The sequence below is a fragment of the Varroa jacobsoni genome, unplaced genomic scaffold (genome assembly GCF_002532875.2).
Source record: "Varroa jacobsoni isolate VJ856 unplaced genomic scaffold, vjacob_1.0 scaffold_209, whole genome shotgun sequence".
Taxonomy (NCBI): Eukaryota; Metazoa; Arthropoda; class Arachnida; order Mesostigmata; family Varroidae; genus Varroa; species Varroa jacobsoni.
The window spans coordinates 63,414-88,061 of record NW_019213111.1 but is presented as its reverse complement, the minus strand read 5'-3'; the positions used below and the strand labels follow the sequence as shown (position 1 = coordinate 88,061).

Below are 24,648 nucleotides of genomic sequence, written 5' to 3'. Positions count from 1 at the left end.
TCAGGTAGTTAAATTATTTTAATTAGTCTCATAAACGCAGCCTCCGGGTGGAAATATCACATATATGACTGATTAGATTAAGAGACATAAATACATTTAAAGTTGAATAGAACGATTATGTATGTATATATTCTATATATGAGAAATCATACAAATTCAAATCTTCATTTGGATAAAAAAGCAACATCTGCATAAAAAGTAGCAACTTCATCAAAGAGACTTCACCGTGATGGTGGATGTTGAGAACGGATATTGATTAACTGAAACGGGAAGAAAAATGAAATCCATAAGGATAATAAAATCTAAAATAAAATTGAAAACATGAACAAAAACGATAAAAGAATAATGAGAAAAGGAGAAACCAAAAGTTAATATGAAAATAAAAAATGTTTGAGTTAATAAGATAAATAGTATCTTACTCAATATTTTAAATACTAGTAGGTTTAGTTACTTCTTTGTATAAGAAACAAACCGAGATATTTGGTTGTTTGAGCCGTTGCGACTTGGCTGATAGTGAAACATGTAGCAAATATAAATAATTAATTACGCATTGGACTTAATAATGGCCCATTATATGAAGATATTTTTAGGACGTTATCTGAAGAAAAAAAATTAGTAAGAATATAGGAACTATAAGACATCTGTACAACATATTTTTACCGAAAAGTGATATCTAGAATCTGCACGGATATTTTCTTCACAAATAAGCTTTATTTACAGTAATACTGCTTCTTTATTTATTAAGTTAGAGAGTAAACTTAAAGAAGCGACCCATAGCTCGGCTCTATCCATGAGCTGTATGCAGTCACGCTACAGTTTGCTACCGGGGCCGGATTCAAACAGAATTACTTCATTAACTAATACATAATATGATTCAAAATTATAATGATTTAATATCAATATATAGACAAATGCCGCTTGTAAACTAGCCTGGGCGCTTTTCGCTCTACCAGAAACTGGTAGTAACTGACGTTATTATATTGGCTCACTGGCCGAAACTCGTGTCGATCATCTACAACAGATTTATTTTAAAAGTATTAACTCACGAGTGTCTAACACATCTAGACGTGTAAAAAACCTCAAGAACGTTCTTGTTAACAATAATATGTATGCTACTGTTGAGTGTCGTACGATACGTTTCTGAGAGGCTATTGTATTAATTAGCGCGCAGTTCCTTGAATCTCGAGTAGTTTAACGGTTTAAGAAAGTATATCACTTTCACTAGAGCTATGTTTTCGCTCAACAACTGATATTTACTTTTGTTTAAATTGACTTTTTTGCAGAGAACAAATAATAAACTTTTTTTTTTATATATATTCTAGAATTAATAGTCGGCAAGAAAAGCAGTTTTAAGGTGAGTTCGGCTAATCTTGTGTTCGTTGTTTTGTGTGCCAACAGTATGTTTTGAACTAGACCTTCGCGTCTCTTTTCAATGGTAAATTCTACTTTTGCCTAGTAAGCTTTCGCAGTAGTTATATTATGAATTTTCTCGAGATATGGTCAGAATCTCAAAAGCATCAAAAGGACTTAGAAAGTGTATAAAACAGAAAATCGACAAACGATTTTTCATTTTCATGGGAATTCTTCGTATACATATAGGAGGACTATTGCCCACAAATTTGAGATCACGTAACAGATGTTTTTATGCTTAATGTAAGAACGAGTAAAAGTTAGGCACACTTCATACCTCCGTTGTGAAACTACATAATTTTTAGGTAACAACACGACTTACCTAAGCGTTCAGCACTGTCAGGTTTACCACAAGATTTTTTAGCTGCTATCCGTAATTAGAAAAAATTAAACCAAAACTGTTTTCGCTGTGACAAGAAACGCTGTCAGTTCGAGTTGTGGTGTATAGAAAATGCTTACTTAAAAAATTTGTGAATACATTCAAGTAAAGCAATTTATGGCAAATTAGTATGTTTCGCCTTCTTTTATTCCTACGCGTTCTCATAGGCCTATGTTTTCTTGTTATTGACTCTGATTTTGTGCAGTGCCTATGTATTGGCAAAAACGCGGTCTTTAGGCTTATAAATTGATTATAAATGAAAACTTCATATATTATTTTCATTTTTACTCTTTTACAGATATCTTTATAAGATGGGGTGGTATGTCTAACTTTGCGCACCCTAAGAAATTATCATTCCATAGTTCATTTAAAATTTTTTTCCGTGTAGCCTGTGTTAGGTGTTACAATTATTATTAACTATATTTCTGTGGTACAATATATCATGCGATTTACATCGGTTTTTCGGCTATCCCAGAGAGTATACATGGCTATTCTGATACATAAGCTAGCGATTTCTCAAGATCCTACAAAGCAGGCCATCTAGTATTGAAGAAAATTCCTATATCAGTTGTTGAGATACTTCAGTGTATCACCGGTCGCCACGTATACCTTATACACACTTGCTGCTGCTGTTGTCTAAATGCTTGTGTTCTATGTAGTACATAAATGACGTTTACTTTTATCATTGTCGCATCATTTTGATGCAAAGCAGAAACAAAGCATATAATTTTTCGAGGCATTGTCCAAGCGGATTTATACATTTATTTATACACACACTTAATTTTTTAATATTTCCATATAAAAGAACAATAAAGATTATGTTTTAATAAAAATAACAAATAGAATAGTATTACTAGGAAGACAAGTCATAACGTGTGATAAACAAAAATGTATACATTGTTTGCCAAACTTACAGACCACTATACCTAGAAGGAAATCTAGTAAGCATCATTTCCAATTTTAACATCTTTTGCTTTATCTATCATTGATGTTTTTTTACTTCTTTCTGTCCTATTTAAACTAATGGCTCAACCGGTAATTTACAAAATAAACTTGTCTCCAAATATACCCTCTTCTACTGTACGTAGCAAAAAAAGGCAAACAAAAAATGTGATATACTGAATCTTGATAATCCTTATTTTCTTTAGAATGTTTGTCTTGATTGTGATTTCACATTCGTCAAATCATGAGTTGCGAACAGGACTGTTGAACACTGTTGGTGCCGCAAGCTACATGACGCCGCGGAAGTTTTCCATCACCGCTATCACCACATAATCCGTACCCATCACCACTGCAGTAGATACGTAATTTTCACGTTGTTTATATGCATGCATTTGCACGTACCCAAATCGAGGCAAGTGCCTTGTTGATCCATTCATTAAATATTGAGGTGTCTCCCCTATGCATCATATGAAAATTTGTTAATTCTCCTACTGCGCTTAAAAGTGGTGCTATACTGAGATTACGACTAGTAGTGGCTCGATGCGGATGGATGGCGCTGGTGGCCATCTGATCACAATTTAATACGATAGTAGTTGCAAATGTAGGTGTAGCCTGAATTTCGGACGGCGCCCCCGGACACACCGATACCCTAATATTTGCGGCTTCCTGAGAGAGAAAAAACCGTAACACATCTTTGTTCCCTTATTTTATCCGCGCCTCATACGATTAGTTCTACATCATTATCATTATTATTGTTGCCATTTCATTATTATGATTATTTTTACCGTCACGTTACCCATTCTCAGTTTTTTCTCCTTTCGCTTTTCCCTTTCTCTCTACATATACGCCCATTGTTTGGAACATTCACAGCATTTGATACCAACCAACAGAACTTGCTTCATCTCGGCCGTTGGCAAGTGGTAGCAGTAATAGCAGCTCATTAGATAGTGCAAACGTTTGCAATCATTACAATCAATCAGACGCATTCACTCGAGTGACTACGGGAAGAACGCTTGCTGACTTGCGCAAGAGAAAAGGTAGGGGCACGCGATCAAATGACAATTGCATTTCATCTCCTAGCAGAGCTGCTAGCGCATACGATAGTCATAGGTTGCCTTCATTTTCGACAGTTCACCATTGAAATCCACCGAAATCTTCATGTCGAGGTCACGGTTGTTGCGAGCGTTTGGCTTCATGCTAAATGTTCCCTCGATCACGTCGCCATGCTTCACGACCATGTAGTCCTCAAGGTAGAACACTGTCTGCTTCCAGTGCGTGTACGTCGAATCGGGACTGGTCGAGAAGCCAATTCGAGTGTGACTCCGCGAGAATTCGACGTTGAAGAACGCCACCATCGCATGAATGTAGTCGTCTCGGAAAGCTCGCACGGTCCACGGCGACTCGAAGTCGAGATCAGCCTTTTGTACTGTATAGAGGTCAATCTCTTTAATGAGTGACGACGTTGTGCAGACCTGCTTTTTGTCAACGACATCGACGAGCGGTTCAGAGATAGCCACTTGTCGCATACAACTCATATCAAAGCCATAGACATCTTCCCACCAGTTGATTTTCTCATCTTTGTACTGGCGATCTTCGATGCCGCACAAAAACAGCTGTGCTTTGTCAGGGAAAAGCGCGCCGCCAGGTGCTAGCCAGCGGTCACGAGCATGGAGTACCGTATCAAGCATCGATTCGTAGAAAAGACAATAACCCATCCATTCGGAAATAATGATATCCACCTGGAAAACAGAAGAAAAATTGGAAGTGCTGGCGGCGGCTAATATTTATGGTCGATCAAGGACACCATGGTTCTACGGAGCGTCTATCGCAGATTACTGTTAGAGCCAATGACCTGTTCAAGTAAACAGCATTATCTACTCAATCCACTAAATGGCACGATATGGGCATTCTGAAAGCCGAAAATGTAGGGATGGGCTTTGCCAACGAAAGGCTTGTATCACTAACCATAAACAAGAAAAATAGCAGCAAATATTTGTAAAAGTTGCTCTGACATGCTAAAAAGCCTCATAAATCGACGAACAAAGGTGTTCATGCTCGCCTAATAACCGAGACTAATAAAAGTAGTCCAGGCTTACGGAAGACTAAAAGCAATCGAAGGCGATTTGATTAGACAAAACAAGTAATCAACAATCAAAATACTTCCGTTTGACTACTTGTTACTCGGTGGCAGCGCATGTGTTATGATATTGTTCCACTCATACAAAACCGTAAGGTTACGTCTACTACAAGCTATATCTATGAAGTGGTCATTATACCTAAAATAATATATTCATAATAACGGTCGTTAGCCTTAATGGTGCGAAATAAATAAAAAAAAATCAGTAGGACCCACAAAGGACTATATTCACATGTATGCTGACATCTAAAACGCGCGTATAACAACTCAACTGACACGAACCTTTTCAATTCCGTCGGGCAATTCGTCGATTTCTTCTACCTTGCCTTTTACCAGTGTTATAATACTATCCAATCGATTCAATTTGACGATTTCGCGTGCGTGCTGAATGATGCCGGAGCACTCTATTCCAATGACCTTTCGAGCACCGGCTTTAGCTGCAAACATGCACAGTATTCCCGTACCACATCCGATGTCAAGAACCACCTGACCAAATAGAAAACCTGTTTACATTCGGTTGTCGCACTAGAAGGCTAACTTTTCTTCATGATATACCTATGGTGATTTCGGTTAATAAAAACAAAGTCTGCACTGTTCATTATATTTGAAGTACACGCACAGTGCTCGGCTGCAAAACTATGTGTAATGTATTACAGCGGCGTAGGTTTTAAAAGGTCTGTTCACAAGTGTCTTTGGAAATTGCATGTTGTAAAGTGCCTAAAGCTACTTCTGATGAAAATAGCACAATTACGAGAAGCGCCCCCAGGGGAAGGGGAACTACTAGAAGGATAGTCTAAATAGAGTTGTTCTACGACTATCACTAGTCTATTCTTGTGGTATTTAAAGAAGAATAATCTAATTAGAAATGTACAGTGAGTAAATAATATTTTTAATTTGTGATGTATACGTACAATCGTCAAATCGGAAGTGTACTCTTGTTTTCAGAACTGCAGACGGGACTGTTCGATGTAATTTGAAAAACACCTATTCCACAAAAAAAAATTCGATTTCAGCCTGATTTGGGGCCTTCAAATTAGAATAGCGCACCTTACCTGTCAATAAATTTAATACTTTGAGAATGGCAAGGATTGCCACTACGATGTACAAATATCCAATATAGGTCCAATATAAACTCCAAGTTGGGAAAATTACAGTAGTCAATTAAAATACTTTACTAACTCACTAGTGGCTACCACATTTTAGCTTTCAGTAATAAGGCAGGGGATCTGGCAGTCACGTCAATCAAATCGGAACTCGAATTCGATGGCGAAATATCTGTCTGCATATGTCTCTGTAGGGCCAATGCCTAATATTAAAAAGGCGTAATATTAAAAAAAGTAGCTTCACTGGAGAATTCGTCAATCCTTGACTGTAAAAACTAGTTGAGTGGGTGAGACTCAAGCTCTCTTAGATAAAAACGCGTCCTTCGAGCTTGTGCTCACGTTGCTTTTAAACAGGTGAATAAAAATCGTTTGTGCTTGAGATGACGTCGCTAAATTTGCCCACCTGGTACAACCTACAACGATATTTGCAACGCGGTAATGACTTAAACTAGCAGATAACCTAAGAACAAAGCTGTTTGCTTTTTGGACAAGCATGTGCAGTACATAAACGCTCATCAGTCGCTTCGACACGAAATGCACGCGTTCATACAAATTTTGGCGCGGTGAAAACTGACTCACTACTTACTGTTGCTAACAAGCTATTCTAGGACGTACACAAAATAGTTGTAACAGTCCGAAATCGATATCAATAACAAACTTTCTTCTATTGCCCAATGGTATTTGTCGCAAGCTCATATAAATCCAAAAAAACTAAAATCCTCCTTTGTCATACCCAACTCCCACCTGAACAATAACTAATAGTAACCAACCTTGTTTTTGAAGAGATGCATATTCTGGTACATCGAGTCCCGGTAGGTGCACGTACGCACTTCGTCTTTGAGCATCTCCTCGTGGATGCCGAAGTGCGCGTATGAGTCGAAATAGTAATCGGCCGACGTCATTTCCTCAGGTTTATCTGGTAGCTTGCCATCTTTTAAACCGACGTGAGACGGGCTTTCGTCGTTATTGATTCCCGGTGTAACCACTGGCTCGGAACGGCATTTAGCGCACAGTTGTGGAGAAGATGTGTTAGTCGCCCCACCATTAAGACTTTTTGATGGCGAGGACATCTCTGAATCGATGCTCGCAGTGGCGGCTGTAGACATGTTTCGCCTATTTGGCTTCACGATTTTTACTTTTCCCTTTCCTTGCTTTTTCTGTTAGTAAATCCTTCGAGTACGTTGGCTGTTAACTCTGTCGCTGGGGTACGGTGTGCGTGTCAGTGCCTTTCGTGTTGACCGATACCCCTGCCGAGGTGTTACTGTGGTCTGCACCTTAGTAAATCGCAAATAGAGCGTCGTCGCGATGGTGTTAGGAGCTAATTGCTGTTATATCTCCTGGTCGAGTGGTTGCAATTGCTTTTTTTCTTTCATTAAAGAAAACCTGCGAGAGTACAAACGCAGCTAAGTTTCGGCCAAACAAGGACACGATGAGAAAGAGACATAAACAAACGAGACTGAGCTAAAGCCGGCGAAGGCGACACACAGCGTCCTCTGAACACTGGCCTCGGACAGCGGTATCACACGAAGTTGCAGTGAAACAGGCAGTCGTATATTTGCGTGTTTTTGCTATCTCACTCTTTAGCAGCGTTCGATAGCTGTTTTTCATGCGAGACAGCACGGCATACGAACCACGCACGCACTACTGCCACTGATACGTACACAGAGTCGGTCGGTCTGTCTGTCTGTTAGCTAATAGGCAATAGTAGTCCAATTGGTGGTCTCACTCGTTGCAGCGATCCGTCGTACGTCAACAACTAGGACGAACGAACTAACCACGCGCTAACGGCTCGCTATTTTGCTACCCTGCACGCTCTCGTCGTCAGTGAATCGGCTGCCGCAATAAAGCAGGCGGCCAAACAGCCAGCGCAAAGGAGAGAACGACGAAGACAGAGTTTGGCCCAGTACGAGAGAGAGAGAGCGTGGGTTTGAGTCGAACACAACAAAAGCAGACGACATATACTGATGATAATAAACCAAAAATTGCGTCGAGTTAAAAAATAGTTGGACTGTTGTTTTGAGAACAAGGAGCAGTGGAGAATAAGATGCCGAACCCCATTAATTTGCATAAGGATAAAGCAATATTGGGATGAAGTGAGTGAGGGAATGGGAAGACAGTCGGTGGCTAAAGACACAGACGACGATGGGTAAAACAACAATAACACAGTAAATAATCTGGCTAAACTTGCGACGGCTGAATGAATGAATTGCTCAAGGACAGTAGGTAAGTTATATTTCGAGGTATGGTGCATTCGTCTGCCGCTGGGAGCGTATGTTAAGTGGTGTAGATTCAAATCTCACGCCACTATATTTTCAGTCGCTCAAAGAAGCTCAATGTAACTTTTAATACGGTTGTGACTTTAAATTCGAGAACAGACTCAGCAGTGTTTGAATAAAATAGATAAGCAATAAATAAATGACGACCACAGCGAGAAATATTCTATTTACGTGTAATGCTCCAGACAGAGTGTGTTGATATATTTTACGAAATACATTATTCGCTTAGCCACAATACAGATGTTTACTTAGGATGTACTCAACTTTTTTAAGCGAATACCTACCATTTCTATCGCTAGTTATCACCATCCAATTGAACGACGAATTTGCTCTGCATAAGCTGACTCCACGGTAGATGCTAGATTTTAAATAAGATCCTGGACGTTTAAATTCAAAATAATAGAAGCAATGTGTGTATGCATTTATATATACTCCAACACAAAAATGATGAAACACGTGCTTGGTTTTATGAATTTACCATCAAGTATCTTATTTTGGGCATAAAGCTGTCGCCTGCAATCATCGGTTTTTGAATATAGGTCCGAAGTTTCACGCAGCTGAGGGAACTGTTTATTTGGCAGCGGGGCCTTTCTTCGCACATTGTGTATATTCGCGGTGCCAGCAATTACACGCTAACCCACTCCAATGAGTTGCTTAATCTGCGCTTGTCTTCGTTTAAATTCTCTGATCCTAGCGAATTTCTAGTTTCCATTTTTTAACAAAAACTTATGATTTTTTTTTCCTTTTTTTTCGATACTTTTCTTAACGATAGATATTGTTGAGAAAAATTCAGTGTTTATTAACTTCATTTAACTTTAAATACAGCGCAATGGATTCAGGAAGGATAAATTATAATGAACAATAACACTTATGATGAGTGAGCTCGTAAGTTTTTAGTTATGAAGTACCATGCTTCAGTTTACGTAATTCGACACAATACGAAAATACTCCGACATCACGGGTAGCTCCACTACGAGGTAAGATTTAAAAGTGGCGCCTTTTCGACCATTTGTAGTGTGTCCTTACTGTATGAACACAGTGTTAATGATAGATTTGTAGGTAAAATCAGTCAGTTGGTCGATTCAAATAAGTGTCAAAAGTTTTTGCCTTTTCCAACGAACTGTCAGTAACAAAAACTTATTACGGCTAATCGTAATAGTGACTTGTCAGTGCATATTTTGTTTACAGTTCGAAAATGAGAATGCTGTCGATTTTTCTCGAAATTATATCATAAAGACGCAACGTTGTAAAAATCTTATAAGTTAACGACGTGAATCACATTTTTTATTTAGATTCTTCGAAAATCCACATAGACTCAAATGTGAGTGATAGTGAAGTGTCGCCATGAAAGTGACAGCTATTATTATTGCAATTTTCAATAGCACAAAATTAGCTGCCGCACTCTGAAGTAGATTGTGGGGAATTCTGCCATCAGTGGCTTGCATTTGATTGAAGTGGTGCAATGAACGGCTAGACTTCATATTTCCTATTTTTTGCCAGTGCGTTTACGCAATCCGACTGAAACACAACGATTTTAGAGTGCAGAGTTAAAAACGACTTAGCAAAAGCATTCCCGTACTCAAAAATATTCCTGCTTAAATTGAATCGGTAATTTACTGTGTCCCCAACACAGAAATTATGCAAAATGTTTAACCACTATCCGTTTAATGGGCAATCAATAAGAAAAAAGAACATTTTGTTCAAAATTATATGCGTTTCGGCAGTACAATATAGTGAATCATTGGCGTATCCATTAATACAAGTGTACTTAACTGAATGGTGTATCTATAGATTATAAACTATGGGAGGTAATCGATGCCATTGGGAACTTTGTGGAAGCCTGAACAATTATGACAAGCAAACATTATTGATATACTATGTTCAATTGCAAACGATTGGTTTTTTGTAAATAAAAAAAATCTTGATTTTAAGATTTAGTGTACATAGTCTATCGTAGACACTGAGATCGGCTTACAGTTGCTCGTGTGTGCTATATATTAACACAAATTATTTCGCAGATTATTCACGAATATTTCGTGACAAGAATATCAAAAATATCATCTTATTTCGATAAATGCTGACTTCTCTATATATATATAAATATATTCTGACTTGTGATTGCTTGCTTGTTAGATGGCCTCCAGAGGAGCGGCCTTACAGGTGCCAGAGTCCCTCAAGCCTATTGCTCCCTACATTCGAATCGCTGCTGAGCATGATTCTAGAAATCCTGTCATCGCATACTGGTGTCGGTTCTACGCACTTGCCACTGGGTTAAAGGTACTCTATCTTATTCATTTCTTTTATGATAAGGTTTTATCCAAAAATATTCACTGCACCTGAATATCTACGCGTTAATCTTTTTGACAAATAGATATGTAAGAAGGGCTATACGTGTCCCTCGATCCATTTTGTAACACAAATATATACGGCACATCATAACTATTGTGACCATTATTACGATTATTATTTAAGATGAACAAATCTTTGGAAGCACGGGCCTACTTGGCTGACCTTATGAGTTTTCTCGAAGAAATGAAGGCGGCAAACCGACAGAATGAAGCATTCACCAACGATATTATTGCACAGAGTCATATCGAAGGGCATGCGTTAAAACTGTTCGCATGGGCTGATCAACAAGACAGGTAAAAGCTACCTTCGTTAATTCCACGTTTATTTTTTCTTACCATCCCGTAATACTCGTAGTAGTAATAAATGTGCTATTGTGTAAGTGTTTTCAGTAATAGATGGGTTTAATCTGTAGTTCAATCTATAAATGTTCGGTAGTCTATGTTTCTTTAATTCGATTAATTTTATCACTAAATTGGTAAAACGTATCTGTCTAGAAAAACCTTATTAAGTTTTTGTCTTGAAACGTGTGCTTGGATAATCTTAAACCGTTTTTCGTAAACATCTAATTTAGATTTTTAAAACGAATTTTAGAACATACTGAATTCTAGTATTTTATCGAGGAAAAAGTATCACCTTGATTTTTTTTATATTGCTTGGTCATTTTGTTGTCGTTATTGTTGTTGCAATCGAAATCTCGTTTTTCAGGAATTCAAATTTTGACAAGAGCGTAGTCCGGGCATTTCATGCGGCCGGCTATATATTCGAAGTGCTGAACAATTTTGGCGAGCTTGGAGAAGAAACCCTTCGTATGAGCAAGTATGCCAAGTGGAAGGCCGCCTACATACACAAGTGGGTGAATTGGGTCATTGTAAATCTATTAAATAATTTCACGGTGTCAAATGTTAATGATTAGCCTGTAGCGAATAGTACGAAAATCTGTAAACGTCTGATTAATATATTAATAGGAAAATATGATCCAATTGGAGGATAGATAAAAAGATTTATTAAATAAACTTTTAAATAAAAACAGGTCATTCTTCGTTAAATATGTCATAATTGATTTACAGTTACAAGCGGTGAGATCACGGAAATTAATAAAAATGTAGCATTTTACAATTCAGTCTATGTTTATACTAGCAGAAAGAAAGACGTGTTCATGAACAGCAGCGTTTCTTGGTTTATCGCCAAATGGTTTTTATTATGCATATAAAAGTTTATTCAACTCTAAAGTAGGCTGTAAGTCGTTTTTTAAACTGCTGGTTGTGAAATGCAACAATAATTACAGGTGCCTCAAGGAAGGTACGCAGCCAATACCAGGTCCATTGAGAGGCGATGATGAAGGATTTGAAGAAGATGGTACTGGACTTTCAAACTCGTTATTTCAGCAGCCGGTACGCACTTAGGGAACACTAGGGGTGACTGAGCCAATAATACTTTTTTATATAGTTTTAAAAGACTAGATAATTTACGTTAACTTGGCACGTACAGCATTAAGCTTCAGCTTCTTGCCTTCACATATAAATCTGATACTTTATAAGATATATAGGTATAATTGACATAAAATAATTCACCTATATCCGGTATCTATAGATCCTATGTTTTTATCTCTAAGAAATAGGGCAATGGTATCGTCCTTTACTAATAAATCACCAACTGTATTTTGTAAAATTATGAAAACACTCATTAGATTCACGAAGGTCCTAATGTTTTCGTCTTAAAATGCGTTCGCATCCATATTGGCGTGCGAGACATATGGCAATGAAAACCGTAAGCCAACAAAAAGTACACTTCATTATACTAAATTGGAGAAACATATAACAATGGATAACGGAAGTCCTCTTAGCAATAGAAGGCTACAGACACCCCTTTTTTAACTTTAACGAGATATGAAAGATATGCGCAGATTAGAGATTGTTCTGAAGCAATTTTCATTACGGTTCACAGGACTCGAATGCAGAGACTCTTAATGCAGGAGTAGCCCCGACGCCGATGCCTCGTGGACAGGCTGGAAATATAGGATCATCTGGGGCCTATAACGTTGATATGGGTCTTTCTAATACCCCGCAGAGTCCAAGGCCGATGACAGATGAAAGCACGGGTGCCTTTCCAAAGTTTCCACCTGCTCAACAACCGCCAGCTCTAGGTAAAACTATATTTGTGAATTTTGGGCGATTCTAGTTATTACATAAGGATTATTAACGATGAATTCAGAAAAATGCGCGAGGTGATACCGAATCATACCAACGTGAGCTTTAAAGCGTTGGTTGAAAGCAGTAAGTACACTTTCGTAGAAAAGTGACGAACAAAATCCTGCTACCACGTTGTTTTTGTATTTCAATATATCACATTGCAGCTCCTCCTGAAGCTACACCTACATTCTCATGTCCGGTGGTTTTGCCGTCTGGCCAACTTCCCACCCTTGATTTGAGTCAGAGAATAAAGGCGCAAAAATACTGCAAGTTCGCCACAAGTGCCCTCACCTACGAAGATATACCTACGGCGGTGTTGAATCTGCACAAAGCTCTCGCACTCCTCACAACCGGGGTCGATCCAGAGTAAACATAGCATCGTGCATATTTTTTTTGTCTTTTCTGTAATTATAATATAATGTAAGAAAAAATGGACGTTTATCTGAATCCACTATGCGAGTCTAAAAGGAAAAAATGGACAGTGTGACGTTTCTGTGAGTCGCTCGAAGTGTCACCTTACGCATACATATAGACAGTCACAAGCTTGAATCTGTGAGCACTCTAAGGAGCGTAGATAAGACACGTTAAAAAAGAACTATACGAAGCGACGGATATGAGTAATAAACCCGTTATATAAAATAACGTATATTATTAGCTCATGATATAGTACTTTTCAGGTCACCCCGGAATAACCTATTTTACTGTGCTCATAAATGGGTAAAGTAGCTATATAAAATATATATGTGGCTATAACAACTGCGAGGTACACTGTATTGCGGTCAGCTGATTGCTAAAAAAAATAGTGATGTCTTTAATCAATTAAATAACAGTTTAGTCAATTGGCTAAAAAAATGTGCATTATTGCAATTTTAAATTGCAATAATAAATTGACTATTACGAAATTGAACAAAAATTTGAAATTTTTTAATACACTGTAAAACGCGTATGCAAAACGCTGTAAAGGATTGTTTTTTCGACTATGCTTACCTGATGCCATCATAGTTAACCCTTTTTTTATCGACCGTATAAATAATTTGTTTCTCGATATGTTAAACCGCTACGACAATCGGTAGGATTGAACTTACTCTTCGGTATGCTATATATAAGTGCTCTGTTTGTTTTGTCTATTGTGTAATATAAAAATTTCAAATATTCGCTATTTGTTTTTTATACCTCTATTTTCGAAATTTAATATGGCCATATTTACGTTAAAAATAGCGAGTTTTTCATTAAAAAAAAAAGGTAAATCCGTAGTAGAAACAATAGTGAACTGAAAACATTCTTTCCCTCATGACACATCTGTCTTACAATTAATTTGTGCCGAAAACGTGTATGTCCGCGTAAGTGTACATAATTCGACAAGGTCATATTTATTTTATAGGTGAGTAGATTCTATTCTTCTATCATCCAAAATCAGAAGTTGGATGCGTGTGTTTATCGCTGCTTTTACTCGCGGGTGGATACGACAAGGTTTTTTTTTATCAGGTGTAACCTGTTTGAGGTGACTGTACTATTTTTATATAAATCAGCTTTAATAAAAAATGAAGCTAGACGAGCAATAAAAAAACCCCATTAAGTGCCTTAAAGAAAAATTCCTTAGGTACAATCAGTTAAATTACCTAGTAGTTATGGGGTCAAGACTGGGTGGTTCTGAACGACGACGCACGATAACGTATCGGTTTATAAGTCATCCGTTTTAGCTCTGAATTACACAGATAACTTTTCTCAATGAAGCAACAGATATGACTTCGCATTCACAGGCTTTGGGATGCAACGGATGGAACGATTTTAATGTCGTTGATACAGGCGACTGTGGAAACCTGCGCTACACGTTCGACGAGCGTGTGAAATCAACTCAAATCTTATATGGAATGAATCATAGCTCCGCTGCTCCATCACACGTCGTCACCACGATTGGTCATAACTGGTTTAACTTTTGCAGGATTCAAGAAATAATTGAGTTCTCTTAAGACGTTTAGGCTTATCGCAATGCTTAGATGATCTAGGCTTTTAAGAAAGACATTATTAGATCGTGCCATTTATAAATTTTGAAAATAAATACGTAGTCAGAGTTTCGATGGGTGCGCAATTACTATTACATAGTTCAAGGTAGGTTTCTTAGCTCTGTGGATAATAATCTATGTGGTATTATTAATGGGTGTACAATTGCAGACGAATCGCATAAAGCAATTGCTGTTCAAGTGAATACCCTAGTTATAATAGGGTTCATATTTCAACCCAGTTTTGATATTACTAAATATCGTATATCCGTCTAGACAAATATAGTATGCGACTAGCAAATCGATTTATTCGAAGGTAATATTACTATCTGGAACTAATAAACAAATGTTCGATAAGGGTTTTTAACATAAGCAAAACATTTATTTTGTCCGATAAATTTTATCATGATAAAAGCATATATAAACGACGAAACCTGGCATTAGCCTTTCATATTTTAATTAATGCCTTGTATATCTAAACACCCGTACGCTGGCTGCACGGGGCCTGATGCAATTTTAATACATTACTCTATCTTATAAAGATATTCGCTGAGTAAGTGCTAAGAAGCGGTACCATAATATGTGAATAACTTTAGGCTTACGTAATATATCAACAAAAGGTGTTTGACCTCCTCAGTTTTTTCCCAAATTGGCTTCAAAACGCTTAACGTGGGAATATTTTGTTAAAGGGAAGAGTTATGGGACTACTTATTCTGGCTAGTTTTACCTTTGACAAGAAAGTCTTCCAGGTCAAGTTACATACGTAAACTTGCCTTTAGCTAATACGTTGGTATCATACGCTACAATTTAGAGCATTATACTTTTAAGTAACTCTGCCTTGTTCCCCTCAGTCTAGCTGAGGACGTCAATCTTGAGCGCGCGTTCTTTCCTAGATGATATCCAGCGACGACTTCGGATAGAGTTTTCTTCTTCTTCGGTCATCTTTATGCCGGGACGCGGGGGTAAAAACATCTGCTTCGATTCCCATTTCGCCTTGTCTACATAATAAAGAAGTATCTCTTTCTCATTTAATTCCTGTATGCCTTCAGCCCACTTGAGTTCTTCATCGCCGTTTTCTACGCAGCTAAGGACTTCAATGGTGCCGGAAATCCTCTTAATCGCCTCTTTCACGTCAGCTGAGGTGCATGTGAGGCTAACAAGAATCTCAGCAGCTGTGTTCCATGTTCGAGTGAGTGTGCGGAACTCTTGGAGGTAAACAATTCGATTATGACCTCGACTGAAACGTTCTTTTTCCGAAAGGACCTCAACGTACACTTCTTTGGCATCAAATGGATCTCCGTCAAGAATGATCTCAGCCGATGGCATTTTATCGTTTACTTTTCGCATACGTATTTTCTCCGCTTCCGGTGCATCATTCGGATAGAGGAAAGCTAACTTCTTTGCAATTATTTCGCGGATATCGGCACCTTTAGCTATCTTCGGGTACATTAATTCGGCTACATAACCGACGAGCGAGCCAGCTTCAGCCTCTAGACTTAGTCGGTAGACCTTAAGACGGCGCTGATTTTTAGAGATATTTTGGGATGGGTCGGTGACAATTTCAAGACGTTGGTCATCGAGCAACATTGAGGGAGCTTCTAGTTCGACCATTGATGGGCTTTTAAGGAAAGTCTGAATCTCTATGCCGAGGAATGGTTGCAGATGAGTTTTGAACTGTTCCATGGATATGCGTTTATCAACGTAAATACGCAGACTTTGCTCACCCGTCTCGTAGTCTTTATATGGCCATACGCGAAGGAATCTTCGGCACCATCCTGTAATCTCCTCATTTTGATTGAATGTACAATCTTTTGGGATGTTGGAATTTACGCATACCGTATTCCTAAGAGTATCAATGATTCCGTACATATTACTCTGGCTAAAGTTTTCCAGCTTGGCATCATTGTTGTCTTCAATGTCGAAATATACGACAATGCTTCGGCCTATTTTTAGTTCAGCGAATTTCGTATGTTTGGTATGATCGATTAACCGGATTTCTCCACTACTTACTTCCTCGTAGGCGATTCGCAGTTTTTCTATATCTTCCCTAAAATCTTCGGGCTCTCTTCGAAGTCGTTTCTCAATGCGGTCAGCGAGGTCTCTGAATGTGTGCTGAGAGTGTAGATAAATCCGGAACGGTCTCTTAACCTCTTCGTAGTTCAGATTAACTTGACGACAATTAAACGTATGCCCACCAGGAGTGTACTCCTCAAATGTTTCATCTGGATTACGAATCTCCAACAAAATGTCGCTCCTGTAGTATGGTTGCGCGTTGCCGAAGATTTCCTTTATTGTTTTATCCATTGAGCCTTCAAGTGATTTTTCTATGGCTTCTGAAGCCTCGTCGTAGAGCACTAGGCGGCAACAGTCATTCTCTACGGTAACTCCAAGTAGCGCTTTGATTGTGTCCATACTGTCACCAAGATTGGCATCTTTATCTACAACAAACTGTCTTTCGACCCATCGCCGTTTTTCAAGATGGTCGTGAAAAAGCTTGATGGTAATCATTTTCGAATCCTTCGCAGCTTTTTCCCTCATGATCTCATCCTCTTCATTAAGGCTTTTCCGAAGCAGCTTGAGATGTTCTGCAAACTCAGCATCAGTAACTGCCTGTACTCCAGTCTCACTCTTTTGCCTATAAATAAGCATGTAGGCATTAGTGGAACTCGAAAATGGACTACGGGTTTCCGTGTACCCACCCCCGCCGTAAGTTCTCCATACATCTTCGGAGCCCACTTTATGCACCTGGTTGTCGTTGAAACAAAACCAGTCGTTTTTGTGTCGAATATAGGCATAATAATGACCGCCGTTGGCACTACCCGAGTGCACTAGAACGGCGAAAAGATTATACACGTACTCTGATTTAGGTGGCTTCGACTCAATAAACGCGTTCAAATCGAGCTCCTCTGGGAATTCGACGCGGTCGTTTAGCTTAATTCTTCGCATTGTTAAATAGTCAAAGTCAAATCTCTTTAGCTGAAGGGTAAGAATTTTCGGAAAAGTGAGGAATTTCAATCCTTTTAGGGCATCACACTTTTTGTTGCATTTTTCGCAAAAATACTGGTTATTGCCGTTCAAAGTTTCAGGCTCAACGAATGCGTTGAGAGCTTCGTTGAGACTCGTGTAAACTTTATCTGAACCAAATGGTCGAACGACCAAGGCAATATCCTGGTAGAAATCCTGACGAGCACTCTCGTTACTACATTCTTGACACTTCACGTAGTCTTTCAGCGTACCTTGATAAAGACGTTCGATAAGGTCAGCCTGTTGACCACTTTTTTTTAAAGCACCTTCGAGTGCATCGAACATAACACGGCAAAGCTCCTGCACATCATGCTGTTGCCAGGCCTCGTGACTGTCCCAACCAAAACTACGAGTAAGGCTAATCGTCTGAGCAGCCGTACCTGGATAGCATTGCAGACGGAGAAACAATCTTTGTAGTTGACAGGGAATACTTTTAGTTGGATTTTCCTCTGCACTAAAATCACATGCGTACAGCGCATTTCGGAACTCTGGCGTATAGAACAGCGTCTGCAAAACCGAATTCAGATAACACGTCATGGCCTGATTAACTAGGCCCGCCGGTAAAGCCTCCTCGTCGGAAACCGTCATCGTGACGTGCGAAACCCACTCTGTACACGTCTCTATAGGTTGGGTGATACTCCGTAAGCAGCGACAGATAGCTCCTTATTGGTGTAAGTCGTTTCTTCTGAGTTTCCTTTGGGATGTTTAGGTGCAGGCCGTAACGTCTGTGGCTATGGTGGCGATAGTGGGGACAGTGTCCGGCTTAGAAGGCGCACTGTTTGCGATCCTATCAGCCAAATCGACTTGTAGCTCATGCAAGAACGGCAAGCAGGGTCTGCAGGCTAGATGGCCTGCTGCTAGTCGGTCGGCCAGGCAAGGCGTCCTTCGCCGCTAATAATGTCGTCCGTTCTCCCATTTCCTTTATAGCCCAACCTTATAAGCCATATAAACGCAGTCAACTAAACCACCGGTTGGGGAGTTGCGCTTTCCAGAAGGCAGTAGCTAGCCCTCCCTTTGATGAATCTATAATGCTACTATGCGCCGTGCTTTACCAAGCTATTATCCAGCTATTACCCGAAAGCAAAAAGGAAAAGATGAAGCATCCGAAGCTAGCCCAGAGCTATACCATTGTGACCGAAACCGCTACCTAGTTTTCTCCACCCGCACTTGGCTTCCCGAGAAGACTCAAAATGACTAGATAGGCCTAAAGAAGAGAGACCGGGTAGCCCTCCGCTCGTTTCTGGATAAGAGCTACGAGTCTGATAGCTCGTAGGCCTGACACTATCTATACTCACACATTGTGAGCAATGGCGGGCAACTCTACATGCGATTGACAGTGACTGGGCACTACCAATGGGCTGGCCCAGTCGTCACACGACTCAAGGCGTAGGCCTTTTAACCACAGCACGTTACAACTATTTCGTGCTTACATCTATATATACTTTTTTTTTAGGTAAACACTAATCATAGTAACTATCTTAGGATAATTTTCATATAGAATAAATACCATGAAGTAGGGTAACTTAAATCATGCGGAGTTACTTTATACAGGACATGAATTTTTCGGAAAGCAATACTTGAAGTAGCTGTAACGCAGCCGGGAACAAGAACTACAATAATAGCTTTGCTATGTTTACGGATAACTCCTCTCAATGGCTCCCGGAAGCTAAAAAGTCTGGTATCTCGTGTTTGGCTTACGCATGCGTTAATATCATACGCACCAATCTTGTTGTCAATGTTTACTTTTCAGTGGGGTTATTATCTCCGAAATTATAGAGCTTATGAGTCGGTACTGCGCTACAACTAAGATTATGTATTATTATACATCGTACACTTACGCAGTGCAAAACACTTACAGAGCACGTCTTTTTGTGGTCGCAGCAGGGCACCTGTTCGGAATAGATAATCTATTTTAAAATAATCTAATTCCTATATAATCTATATACCATGCCGATATGTTACCTCCGATAATCGCAAATTCAGTTGTTTATATTGTAAACAGCTGCTGACTATTGTCCATTGATATAACGGTCTTATGTGCCAAGCGGAATATATCGCTTTGTGCGACTAATCGTGAAAAGTACACATTATAATATTTGTGGCACAATATAAACAGGCGCCATCTAAGGCGAAGGGTCAATGTCTTGCACTTCAACTGAACTCGGCTTCGCTTAGAAATGTCTTCGGCAAAAGATGGACAATTTTCTATTTGCATTTAGCGCTCAACTACGTATCCATGTCATGATCTATCAATGACGGTCGATTACTTAAATGTTTTTTCTCAAAGGCATTTATGGTTTTCGTCGAGCCTATTGCCGCATTGCGCCTGTGAAGAGTATGTTTCCTATAATTCCTATATGTACTATATGAAGTATAACATTACTTTTTATAATATTAGTGGCATAGGGGCCTATTAAACATGTGACGGCTCTATTAGAAATTTAAAGCCCCATAAATGGCTTCTTGTCAATTGTCTTCTACCTAATTCTAGCCAATCTTGCGGGACGAGCTGGAACACCTTATCCGAGAAAAGAAAAAATATCCGTTAGAGTCGCCTTGGCAAGCTAACGCTAAGATTTAAACAATTTCGCACCTTTATATCTAAAGGTGTCCAGCGGGCGTTTTGAACTCGATGACGACCGTGGAGTAATCACACGAAGTCGTCACGAAGGAAGTTCGTCCATATCTATTTGGCAGCATTCTAATCTGTACCTAGCAAGATAAGACAATGCCCCTTTTATAGAGCGAGAAAGAGGTGAATTGAACAAAAATCATCGATGAAAATGTGTGTACTTCCTATGTTGAAACGAAATGCTCATGTTTTTTTGAACGGGTTAATGCCGATCAGATCCAGAAAGTAGCAAAGTATATTTACTAGGCACAATTTATTGATAACCGTGGAGTGATAAAGCCAGTGATAAAGAACCTTAAAACTAAAAGGAAATCCATATAATAAGAAACAGTGAACTAATGATGACGGCACTTGGTGCGTTGCATAGACAAGAGGAAATCCAACATGAGGAGCAGAAATTTTTCAAGTTAGACAGAAATTTTCAAAGACTATTGAGAATATGTTAGGTGTATCGATATCATAGAACTTTTTTGAGAAAAATTGGGGCCCAAAATCATAGAAAATGTTTCTAATAACGTTGAGACAGATGCGATTAAGTTAACTCCAAGCGTATCAATATTTCTCTTAAGAAAGCTTCACAAATTAATAGTGGTGATTTCATTGATTCCGGGTGACGAAGAAATGCACGACAACTTTCAATTAATTTAATCATTTCCTGGCTACTTAATAATTTTCTGGCTGGTCTGTACAATTGCTGAAATCATATTTACTTGTCCATATTCAAGTTGCGTTATATTTTCCTAGCCAAACCGTTTGGTTTGGCTGTATGGCATATATATATATATATATTTGGCCAAATTCGGTAAAAAACATGAATAATCAAACAAGTGTCCCTTGGCAATGAAGAAACAAGTCCGTGTTATAAATTACTCAATACATATTTCAATAATGATCTTTGTCTTATTACTATAATGCTATACAAATACGTAGTTTTCAGCATTTTTGTTTGGTACTAAATTTGCTTTAAGAATGTACCAAATGTTACCTGGTAGTTTTCATTAGACTTATTGTGTTTTAACCTTTAAGAATTTCTCGTTGACAATGATATACAGTTGACTACATGGCTCGCGGCCACACAAACTAAAGCCAGTGCCATTAGGCTTTGACATCAGTCAGTAACGGAGTAGGCACTTCATTTTACGCGGTCAGGTACATCGACGCACACACGAAAATACTATTTGCTAGAATTGAGGAAAGAAACATTTCATAACATTGAATTGTTTGAATAAGCTAATTTTTATAAATGGAGTTTAATAGCAGTTGTCGTACATAGAGCTCTAAAGTAAGAAGCCGTAAAGTATGAACTGTTTAACTGAATTAATGTGGCCATCTTGTTCTATTGGACTTATTATCGTAATCCATCCATGATGAAAGACATTCCTTCGCAATGTAGTGAATGACGCTTTCTTCAGCTAATTGCTACACTGATGCTCTTACTACGTTAACTTCAACGGTACTCCGTCGGGAGAAGTACGCCTTAATGTTCTGCTGTGATATCTGACGACCGTTATAACTGATGGCCTTGTAGTACAACTAACACTGGTTGGTGACTTGCGAACCAAGTTGGTGATCACTTAGATTTTATGTACAGGTTTATTTTCATACACAAATACTGTCTTACTACATAGAATAACATAATACAAATGATTATATTTCTCTCCAAATGTTCTTGGTTCACAAAAGGGCTTGGCTCTTCCAGGGACCACCTTTCAAAAGTGTCGATACTCGCTCTTCAAACGAAGAAAAATTCCTGCACTGGACCGCTTTTGCAAATTCCGTAATGCTCAGTTAAAGATCGTCGCACTTTGAAAGCCCTCGTTCATAAGTAGCTCTAGGAACGACACTCTACTGCAATGCTAAGTAAACCAAGATGAAACTTCAAACTACAATGGTACCATGTCATTCATCCGTATGCAACGTTAATATCATTGTGCGTTTTAACCTGTGCGCAAGCTCGCTGGTCTGTGTTAAGGAATAATACTAAAGTTACAGATTTGTTAGACACTATTTGTAAAGAAGAACGTGTTATGCAAAAGTGAGTCAATATAATTTTCCTTTGGGTACTACTAAGATAAAAGGTCCTCGAGAAGAGCTTTTGAGCACGGAATTAAACTAACATTTGGAAATTATATCTTTTGCCAGGGAACTTGGGAGTTAGTACATATGAGATTCCGCGCTCTTTTAGCTCAACGTCAAAAACCTTCGGTAATTTCACTCGCTGCACTTTACGTAGGCAGTCGTTTCAACGAGTAGAACTTACGTTAGCACTGTTAATTGTGGCCATATGTTATGAGATTGCGTTTCTGTATGGCTACAAGTATGGAGGTTGTTGCTACTGATTGCTGAATGCAAACAATCAGGATACAGGTAGTAGTACATCGACATATCTCTCCTAGATGCCGTACGCTGGCAATGTAATCTTAAAGGTATCCTAAAACAGCTTCGCCGCCATTTTAACAATTGCGCCGAAAATTATACTGGCGGGTAGGTCAATCGATGATAGGGTTCAGTCAGAGAAAAATCAATAAATTTCGATCTGAATAAGCGATAAATTCAAGCAACGTTACTGGGAAAGAAAAGCTTAGCGAGATGCAGGAAATCGAACAAGACACAATAACCGAAGCCAGATATAATCTATGTCCAGTTCTGAATGTAATTCCGATCTCAATTCCGAAGACCATCAAGGTTCAATTTGCTCAGTTAGAGATCGTAAAAAGGCAGCTTCGCATCTTTGAAAATCATCTCTATCTGTAAAGGTCAGTAAACTCAAGGAGACCTGAAACGTATCAAGTGATGCACTTCCACAGCGACTTACTAATTTTGAAATAAATATAGCAAGGATTACTCGCGTCGTGATGCCAAAGCTTGTTATATCAAGGATAGAGTCAGGAGCATTGGGGGCCCTTGATTCTAGCTCGAAAAATGATGGCTAGCAATAGGCGTACATGCATATATACCTTCTGGTTCATGCACTCTGCCTTCCCACCGTGTACCATGTGCCACCGTCCAGGCAAGTGCAGGAGACAATAGGGCTATTGGTAACTGATCAATGTTAAAAACGAGCTTATGTGGCGCAGCCCTTACGATCGATAGGGGTTAACATATTTACGCTCTTGTTACCTCCTGCAAGTACCTACCTATACTTGGCTCATGTTGTAGACTGGATGAAATCGCTTTTAGAAGCATACAAACATATACACTCGTTTAGAATGAGAGGAATAGTTCTCGGCACTTCAACGTAAAGTGCAGGTCACAGTCGCTAATCCAACTTCATTCCGCCGAGAATTTTTCTTTTTCCGTGGTTTGCGTTTTTAAGTTTGTTCCTTTTTTCTACGAACATGTACACCGTTCAAGGTTTGCTAAAGCTGCAGCTTTACAGGCAAAATTGGCAACGGCACCTCTACATGTGGCATGTATGTAAACAAATAATTTTCCTTTAGAAACTCCCTAGGTCTTAATAATAGTAAGTGAAGCTTATCCTCGTATGCATATTGCTTCTGGCAAGACAAATTTTTCAAGGTACGTATTTTATACACATGGCGTTCTAAAATTCAGTTTCAGTTTAAATCTCATCGGACCCGTTTTTACATTAATCGAATATGGTGACGATACTGTACACTTCAGTGAGTTCCGAAAGTGGATCTAAATCAACAGAAACTTAAAACGTACCCAAAACATTACTTTACAATTGCTCTCAACGCAGAACATCTGACGCCTTTGGCACAGTCTGTACATACTGGGCAGCGTAAGTAACACGAAGCGTGGAAAACTGCAATAGCAATTTTTTAGGCTTGTAAACGATGGAATGCATACTGATGAGAACTTCCCATAGCTGACTATCAGTTACCTTTATTTTGGTGCCGATACAGCTGTGTAGCAACCATAAGGGTAGAGTATTAACATGACTAAAGAGGTCAAGCAAGAGGAGGTCCTGCTATATTATCGCACTCTTTGATTTTCACTACAGCATCGTAATATTACTATACGAGGATTCATACCTAATCCGTCTCACGCGGTCCTATTTTAGTTGCATATTTTAGTTGCATTTAGTTGCATGGGACATAATTCCGTGCTGACAGATAAGATACGAAAACGTAAAACCCGTTGATATAATTAGTTTTCACGAATACCGCGCTTCAGTTGAAATGTCTGCTTCAACCATTAAAAATACGAGCTACGTTGATGTCGCTAAAGCTTTTATGGAGAA

At 38.9% G+C, this 24,648-nt stretch overlaps 3 protein-coding genes across 5 annotated transcripts; 1 reads left to right on the top strand and 2 right to left on the bottom strand.

The window, feature by feature from the left end:
* Positions 1-1,895: 1,895 nt before the first annotated feature.
* On the bottom strand, positions 1,896-7,804 carry Art1 (arginine methyltransferase 1). Its single transcript, XM_022855462.2, has 3 exons — positions 6,742-7,804; positions 5,151-5,354; positions 1,896-4,470 (listed from the first exon to the last, which is right to left on the bottom strand). Exons 1-3 carry the CDS (start codon positions 7,075-7,077, stop codon positions 3,820-3,822), a joined length of 1,191 nt encoding a protein of 396 aa, XP_022711197.2. The 5' UTR covers positions 7,078-7,804; the 3' UTR covers positions 1,896-3,819.
* A 296-nt stretch (positions 7,805-8,100) lies between these two features.
* Vta1 (vesicle trafficking 1) lies at positions 8,101-14,352 on the top strand. 3 transcript variants are annotated; one of them, XM_022855433.2, is made up of 7 exons: positions 8,101-8,194; positions 10,381-10,524; positions 10,720-10,889; positions 11,302-11,445; positions 11,882-11,987; positions 12,541-12,739; positions 12,950-14,352. In XM_022855433.2, the coding sequence occupies exons 2-7, from the start codon at positions 10,381-10,383 to the stop codon at positions 13,153-13,155; spliced, it is 969 nt and encodes a 322-aa protein (XP_022711168.1). In that variant the 5' UTR covers positions 8,101-8,194; the 3' UTR covers positions 13,156-14,352. The 3 variants fall into 3 exon arrangements, with proteins under 3 accessions (XP_022711168.1, XP_022711169.1, XP_022711167.1); XM_022855434.2 differs by lacking the exon at positions 8,101-8,194 and adding an exon at positions 9,096-9,224; XM_022855432.2 differs by lacking the exon at positions 8,101-8,194 and adding an exon at positions 9,309-9,568.
* Positions 14,353-15,139: 787 nt separating this feature from the next.
* LOC147753816 (ubiquitin carboxyl-terminal hydrolase 47-like) lies at positions 15,140-18,694 on the bottom strand. The gene has a single exon (XM_086973559.1). The coding sequence runs from the start codon at positions 18,395-18,397 to the stop codon at positions 15,638-15,640; it is 2,760 nt and encodes a 919-aa protein (XP_086829685.1). The 5' UTR covers positions 18,398-18,694; the 3' UTR covers positions 15,140-15,637.
* Between the last annotated feature and the right edge of the window lie 5,954 nt (positions 18,695-24,648).